This window comes from Fragaria vesca, linkage group LG2 (assembly GCF_000184155.1).
Source record: "Fragaria vesca subsp. vesca linkage group LG2, FraVesHawaii_1.0, whole genome shotgun sequence".
Lineage (NCBI taxonomy): Eukaryota > Viridiplantae > Streptophyta > Magnoliopsida > Rosales > Rosaceae > Fragaria > Fragaria vesca.
The window spans coordinates 30,657,946-30,666,734 of record NC_020492.1 but is presented as its reverse complement, the minus strand read 5'-3'; the positions used below and the strand labels follow the sequence as shown (position 1 = coordinate 30,666,734).

At 37.5% G+C, this 8,789-nt stretch overlaps 1 protein-coding gene across 1 annotated transcript; it reads right to left on the bottom strand.

The window, feature by feature from the left end:
* Window positions 1–5,351: 5,351 nt before the first annotated feature.
* LOC101306786 lies at window positions 5,352–7,757 on the bottom strand. The gene is made up of 3 exons (XM_004291694.1): window positions 7,552–7,757; window positions 6,841–6,878; window positions 5,352–5,660 (listed from the first exon to the last, which is right to left on the bottom strand). The coding sequence occupies exons 1-3, from the start codon at window positions 7,622–7,624 to the stop codon at window positions 5,547–5,549; spliced, it is 225 nt and encodes a 74-aa protein (XP_004291742.1). The 5' UTR covers window positions 7,625–7,757; the 3' UTR covers window positions 5,352–5,546.
* Between the last annotated feature and the right edge of the window lie 1,032 nt (window positions 7,758–8,789).

Sequence of the window (8,789 nt, the reverse complement as noted above, 5' to 3'; positions counted from 1 at the left end):
AAAACCGGGCCGAACCAGATTTGTTCGGTTTGGTTTTCGGTTTCAGCTTTGCAGAAACCGAAGTCAACCCGGTCAACCATTCAAAACGATGTTGTTTGTATTGTTTTTTTTTTTTTTTTGTTAAACCCTAAATCCCTAATGAGTAATGAGAGACAGAGAGAGTCTTTGACAATGACTCTCAGTCTTCGCCTCCTCTCATCCCTCTCGACCTCTCCTTGGCTCCTCTAGTCCTTTTTTTCTTTGTCGCCTCCTGCCCTCCTCTCCTCCCTAATTTGATCTCATCTCCCCGCTCCGCCACCGGACTCCAATCCTCCAAGTCTCCAACCTCTCCTCTCCTCTCCTCTCGGCCTGACCATCACAATGAAGAGGGGTAAATTGAACCCATCGAAGCAGGGCTCAACTGGTCGTGGCCGTGGTCGTGGTGCTGCGATCAGTGCAATGGACAAATCGTCCTCATCTTCTCAGGTATTTTTTATTCTTTTCACAACGTCCTCATCTTCTCTACTGTATATGAACTTTGGAAAATCATAAGTATTTGTAGAAAAATCATTTTGCTGCGATTCCAGTTCTCAAATAATCTTTAGGTTGTCTATTACAATTGTTATGAAGAGACCAACTTGAAATTCTTAGCCGAGCTATACTGTTTTTAGCCAACAAGGTCTGCTGGTCAGGAAGACAGGAACTCAGGAAGTTAGCAGTTTTTCTCTACTGTATAGGAATTTTGGAAAATCATAAGTATTTGTAGAAAATTCTTTTTGCTGCGATTCGAGTTCTCAAATAATCTTCAGGTTGTCTGTTACAATTCTTATGAAGAGATTGAAATTCGTAGCCGAGCTATACTGTTTTTAGCCAAAAAGGTCTGCTGATCAGGAAGACAGGAACTCAGGAAGTTAGCAGTTTTTCTCTACTGTATCTACTGTATAGGAATTTTGGAAAATCATAAGTATTTGTAGAAAATTCTATTTGCTGCGATTCCAGTTCTCAAATAATCTTTAGGTTGTCTGTTACAATTGTTATGAAGAGACTAACTTGATATTCTTAGCCGAGCTATACTGTTTTTAGCCAAAAAGGTCTGCTGGTCAGGAACTCAGGAAGTTAGTAGTTTTTCTCTACTGTATATGAACTTTGGAAAATCATAAGTATTTGTAGAAAAATCCTTTTGCTGCGATTCCAGTTCTCAAATAATCTTTAGGTTGTCTGTTACAATTGTTATGAAGAGACCAACCTGATATTCTTAGCCGAGTTATACTGTTTTTAGCCAAAAAGGTCTGCTGTTCAGGAAGTTAGGCATACGTTTTCTGATTTTGTTCCTTTGCTCTTAGTCTCAATGTTTGCTAAATGATTCTTGCTTGATTTGGTCTGTAATACTTAACTTGTTTAAATTGATTTATTTTTTTATGCAGATGCAAGTTGATCTTGCAAGAAGGATTTGATCTACTTTCCTCCAAAATATTTCGGGTTCTTGTTTTGTGATGTATAAACTTTTAACATTAGACTCTATTTGTATTTTGTAATTTATGGACTTTTGAGTTTTACCATATGGAAGTATGGAGTATGAACTATGAAGTATAAACTTTATAATTTGTGTTTAAGATGTATGGACTTTAACTATGGACATTCAAACTATTTTTAGTGTTTTGATTGTTTTTGTATACATTTGGTTAGTGGTTATATTGATACATAGTTTTGAAATGCTAAAAGCAAGAAAGGTGGAGGAGCTGTTAATTTTTTTGTTACAGTTAAATCATGGTCAGAAAATTTTACAGTTTATACAAAGTTTGTTAAAAAAAAAAATCCGAAAGAAACCGAAACCGAACCGGGCTGTCGGTTTGGTTCGGTTTTAGGTTTGACTTGTCTAAATATGAAAAACCGGGCCGAACTTTAATTTCAGTTGTGTTTTCGGTTTAGACTAAAAACCGAACCGAATCAAACCGAACCCACCCCTACCCAACACAATGACATTCAAACCGCTTTTTATGACACAATGACGTTGCAACAAAGAGACCTTGATGGTTGTAAGAGCGCAAGAGGAGATTCTATGTACATCAACAAAAGCTCTACTAGTTTTCAGGATACTTGTTTGAATTCCTATCCTCCTATCCTTTTGTTTCTTTAACCCTAAGCCTAGCCCCGTTACAACCTTGAAAAATACTAGATCCTTGAGATGGGCAAACTTTGATATGTGGAGTAATTAGGTGCAAATGTTGAGCATATGAGTTTGTCCACTTGCTGAGTATTTGATTTTCTTCATGGGATTTCAAAAGATTCATATTTTTACTTAATACCTTTTGACAAGATCCATCCCGAATTCACCCCAAAAACCAAGGTAAGTCCTGCGCAGTCCACTGTAAAGGAGATTCTACCGAAATTTCGGCATAACCCTCCCCTAAAAATGAACAACCTAACCTGTGAAAACAACTATAACATTTTAACAAACAAAAACCAACCACAAACTACTGGAGCCTTCTGCTCTCCATAACAAAACCCATCCTTCAATATTAAAGTAATGAAACCGATTTAAAGTATTCAAACATCATGCATGTACAATAATGTAAGCAACATCCCAAGTTTAAAAGATCTCTAGATCATGTTGCAAACCCTTAAATACAACTCCAACTTAAGATAACAAGGTCCTATGGTAATCAGAGCAACTAAAGGAAAGAAGGAAATAACATATGATAGGTTAAACAAGTAACCTACGGTCAACAAGGTGTAACGGAAGATATTATACATCAACTCTTAGTTAAGCCGAACAGAAACTCTGTAAACTAGAAAAACGAAAGGCCCAGGAAGAGTATTTGAAAAACGTTAGCATGAGTGGATGAAAAATAAATAGGTGAATAAAAATAAATGAATGTAGGATAAGAAACCAAACTTTAATACTTTCCCTCTTTTCAATAAACAAGAAATCCGATGCATGCAAATGTTATGTGTTATTAAAACTTTCGCAAATCAAAAATCACAAGAAACAAAGTTGCCCCGCTAGTCAACATGACAACAAAGATGATTAATAACTTTTGTATAATGAAGTATCAAATTGATGAACGAGCCTCGATAGTCAAGACAACAACATTTAAATAAGAAACATAAACAGCCATACAAGTGAGCCTCTTCAACAAAAGTACTCTTACACTCCCAATACCATCACGTTATGACCACGAAGAGGGTACCGAGCTTGAGTGATGTCGCCAGCTACATCACATCACTCTAAGGTGGAAAGGGCTTGAGTAACCCCACTTACAACATGGAAGCCATATCGCCTTGAAAGGCAGAACAACATGCTAGCCTGAAATATATACATACAATCGAACAAGTATGGAAAATGGAGTAAATATAAATATAAATCATATGAGTTTCCTCGAAAATCATAAGTCATAAAACAAGTACGATTCTCAATCATACCTAGAGAAATAATAAAGTAAAAATGAGAGCGACAACCAACGTATCAAATAGAAACCAATGCTAATTTTGCATCCGAGTCCAAAACCCCATTTCAAGGAATATATAAAACGATATATTTCAAAAGTCATGTATGCATTTTTATTCAAAAACTAAAGTCTCCACCCACAGCAAAAACTAAAGTGTCCACCCACAGTATATAAGGCTAAGTCTGTCGTCGGTCAGAACTCTCCTCACGCGACATCTCCTCTCGTCCTTGCTTTGAATTGGTTCAAGCCCTTTGGAGGGTTTGCTAAGCAATCCAAAAACTACAAAACCCAAGAAGAATCACGGTTGGAGGTGGAGGAGCCTCAAATCGGACTGTTTTCGATCCGCTGCAATCTCCTCCGCTTGAGACAAGTTGCAACACCACTATGGAGAGGTAGAGGAGGAAGAGAGGAATCCAGCGCCACCGACATCGCTCCAAGTCGTTGTTAGACGGCGGAGAAACTAGGTCGGGTTTGGGTCATCGGGTTATCGGGTCAACGTAGAGAGAAATAACTGATATATATCCCTGCCCCAAATGGTAAATTTAGGTATTTATACTCACGGCCAAAAACGGGTAACTTTAGTTTTTTTTTTTTTGAACATAACTACCACATACAAACTCCGATTCAGGCAAATTATGTGTCTACGGGTTCGTTTTAACGTCCTCTACCACAGTCTAGAAGCATAATATTCTAATTAAGTCAATAGTAAAAAGTCAACTTTTAATGCTCCGAAACTGTAAAACAAACTTTAATTACAAGGAGCGCTCTACCTATTAAAGGTGAAACAACAAGAAAATAACTAGGTTCGGCATGTATTACCTTTTTCTTTCTTATGTATGTGAGCTATGTATTTGTTTTTGATTTGTATCTTTCACATACACTTGACTGAAAGCTTTTAAGCATACCTTGAATTTTGAGAGAAAAAATAGTGCAATCCTTATGAGGTGAAATCATGATTTGTTTGATGCATGTTGAGCTCTGACCATCACCATTGTTCTCTCCCAAGTCTTACTTGTGCTATGTTTGAACATGAGCCGTTATTAACTCTCGAATGTATGCTTAATTATTGGTTGAGTATTATTCTTGGTGTTATGAAAGTAGAGGATTGCTGAGACAATAGGTTAAGGACATTAGAGTTGTTTTCGAGAGTAGTTTTGTTTTGTGTCTTTGATTTTGCAATGAGATTAGCAAAAGCTAAGTGTGGGGGACAAAACAAGAAAGAAAAAAAAACAAGTTTCAAAGCTATCTAATATTTCTTGTACACACAAGTCCACTTTGCTTGCTCAAATTTATTTCACCCTAACCTTGCTAGAGACAGTAGCTCTTGTTATTGGTGGCTTAGTGACCTCACCGAAGGTCGCCGAAAATCTTTCCAGAGTAGTTTGCGACTTTACGTTGAATCGTTGCTAGCAACAATAACTTTTTCTGCTGTTTAATTTTCAGAATAGTTTTTGTTGCAGTTGCATTTGTTGTGGTGAAATATAGTAGGATTTTGTGGTCAGCGGGGGTCACCTAAAATCCCATCAGAGTTGGCCAAAGACTCATCGGAGGTCGGCTAGAGAGACTTGCCAGAAAGAAGAGTGACACTTTGATAAATATGAGAGACTGATTTTTTTAGTTCGATGGTAGACCATAAATACGGAAAACCCAATACCCGTCCAGCAGAGGGAGCTTGCTTACATAGTGCACTTGGGGAGAATTCTCCATAAGTACGACCACTGATCATAACAGATGACTTCAATCATAGAATTATAATGACTATCCTGCTTTCTCATGGCTTGTAGAACAACCATAATCAAATTAGTTTTAAATCTAACAGATTAAGAAAATCAAATCTACAGGTCGATAAGGAACCAACATTACCTTATGGAAAAAGATCATAATCCATACTGAGAACTTAATTGCCATTTGAAAAAAATTCATGATGAAAAGAAAAACGCCACTCCTATGAGGTGAAAAGATATCTGAACTCGCTGGCCTGGATAACAATAAGAGGATAAACAGCAACAAAACATAAATACTGATCACCCTTAACTCCTCACTGGCTAACTCAACATTCAAAACGCCATTGTATATAGAACAAGAATCGTTTTTGATTCTACAGGAAAGAAAACGAGCTTAATATGACTTTCCACAATGTATTAATGCCCCAGCACTTAAGAAAAGACCAAAAACAGCTGCAGTCCCAATCGTCCTTTGTCCAACAAACCTGATCTTCTCCACCCCTGGCACCTGCATCAGCCAGAAGATACATATAAAATGCACACTCATACTCATTTCAGTTTCCCAGATAGTAAATACACAAGCATGACACTTATGACCACTTTGCTTTTGCATGTGAACAATAGAATAACACTGGAGAAGTAGATGAGGTTATAATAAAGGTAGTAAGCCAAAGAGTTAAGAACCAAAACTACAATTGATGCACCAGTAATAACTGGGATACAAAAGAAATAACCTTTCCTAGGCCTAGCCCAGTCTGTTAATGAGGTCTATAAGGTATATTTCTATCACCCAAGTCACCACTACTGTATTAGTACTGGAGCTATGCTTGTCCAACTGGACACACAACTGCATTGAAATTTAATACCTTGTGATGATGTTGACATGTTCCTCATGTATGGTTTAAGATTGATTAACTAAACTAGAATGGAATATGATCCTAGGTTGGTCTGGCAGACTGGGCACATATTTTTGGGCTACAATTCAAACAAATATGGAAGCAGACACCAGTTCCCCATCTTTTTCTTATTTGGGTTATCTGGATCTACACTAAATGTTTTCTTGCTCACAACGCCAAATATTGGATAAGTACAAATTCTGTATCCCAACCGACATTTTTCACACTTGTGTTAAGTGGAAGAATCCATTGTATTTGAAGTTTAAGAAAAGGGAAAATAAGACAGTCATCTTAGGTTTCCATATGCATCAATTTTGCATTGCTTAATTGCCAGCAGTTGTGAATGCAACCTTTTTACTTTGGGTTGCTGATCGATGACAGACTCTCATTGGAATTGTTAATGGCTGGTTGGTCCAGGTGGGTGTGATGAAAAGCATAAAGAAGTCAGAAACGGTTGGTTGCTGGAGACAAAATGCAAACTTTTCGAATGACTACGAACCATTCAACCACAATAACAAAACATACTAGTTTTTAAATTTATGTGTTACAGAATACCGATACTATTACTATTGACAGTGACTAAAATGCTCCCATATTATCATTTGGTATTGAGAAATGCATATGGTAAAAGGAATAAAAAAAAGAATAAAGAAACAGTGAGTGAATGAATGAAAATTGAGGTTATATAAAAAGTGACAAGCACCAAGTATGTAATTTGTACTTACAAAAAAAGAAAAAAGAAAAAAAAAAAAAAGAAGAGATGAGTTGTTCAGTATGAGATTGAGAGTGTACCTTACACCGTATAGCCTCAAACGACCCATACATCACACCTGGATACAAAAACATAGTCAGATAAAACATCATTTAGGTTCAACCTTCAAACTGATAACTCTTTCTCAAGCTAGAAGATGTACTTATCTTAAACATCATTTAGTTTTCATGCACGAACCAAAAAATAATCCTAGAATTCTTGTCATAATGAGAAACTTGTAACAAAAGTGGTCCTATAGGGAAAAAAAAAAAAAGTAAGGAGGATAGGATGAATCATCAACTCATTCTACTAACAAGAGACGCTTGGTTTCAATTTCTTACAGTTTCGATCCAACTGGTTCTAGCTTTTCACATGACACAAATGTTGAGAATTACAAAATAAACGTGAAATTGAAATTTTGACGACCCTCACAAAGGAAGGAGTATTTCTGCGGATAGAGAACAAAGGCTTGATGACCGACCGGACAGAAACAAAGGAAGACATCTTCAACCTTGATGTTCTTAGTGTTTGTTATTCTTTCTAATAAGACAATGATGTGTGCCAGATTCAACAGGACAAGCATAACGTAATAACTCAACACCCCAAACACAAAAAGTGGCTGCATCCAGTTCATAGCAAGAATTCAATACCCATTAAATTTCCTGATGAACATCGAAAACAAACCAAATCGACTAAAACCTGAAATACCCAAATGGGAAAAGCAAACAAAGTTTGAGGTGAAAGAGAATTACCAACAGCACAACCAACAGCGCCGCCGACAGCCGCGCCGGCGGCCATGCGACTCAAACAGCTGTCCTTGGCCATCTTCTCAATCGGCTTCTAAAGGTTGTGCGTTTCGTCAGATAGCTGCGGGCCAAGAAACGACTACTGTCTGAGTGAGGACTCTCTCGGGGGTTTTGTTGGACTCTTGAGCGGCGTGGGGGTTAAGTCGTTTTTGCTTGGACATTACTCTCTAGTCTCTACTTCGGTTTTTGTATTTTCTTTGGGTATTTTGATTTTTTTATTTATTAAAATCCCTTAACCAAATTCATATTTACATGTCCTTAGATTTGAACATCGTTGTCAGTCACTGTGCTGTGGTCTTTTTTTTTGTTGAAAAATAACTCAAATATTTGATGGACTCACGATCTTTCACTTATTATGTCGTTAAATTAAATGACATGTTGCAATCTTGTAATTAAACTGTTCTGAAAACAATTTTTAAAATAAATATGAGAAAATGAGTATTTTTTTTTTTTTTTTGGCAGTGTAATGAAAGGGAAGCTTACACAAAGATCCATAGAAAGATTACATAGATCCATAGGGTTATCTAGATCCATACTTGGATGAACATAAACAGAAGGAAAATAAGCAAAAACAGACGGCCAACCAAAAATCAACCACATCCATCCGGAAACCATCCCAAAAGCAAGCTCAACGGAAGAGGAACTCGAAATTTGCGTCACCGCTGACAAACGAGCCATCGTGTGACACAGGATCGTCACTACCGCGTGACACAGGACCGTCACCAAAGCTTCTATTAAGAGCCGAGATAACCACCAAATCATCTCTGCGCATGAACACCAACACAGAACCCAACGACAATAATCCATAATCCAAAACACAGAACCATACGAAACATCCGCAAACCTCATCAGGGCAAAACCAGGCAAAGGATAGCCAGGCTGGGGGTAACCAATAAAAAAAGAAAAAAGAAGGCAGATTCGAAATAGTCGAGGGCGAAAACGCCAACACGTCTATGTTTGAGATATGACTCGACGCCGAACTCAGAAATTTGAGTCGGCGAACTTTCGTTTAAAACACTGATGAGAGTAGGATGTGCACCTTGATTGCGAAGCATCTGGGGTTTGAAAAGAAAGAGGAAATATAAGTCTGAGATCAAGAGGGGCAGTAGATTTGGGTGAAGGGTGGGGGAAAACAGAAAAAATCCGTAGTAAGGAAAAGGGAATCTGCCACTGCCAGACAGAGG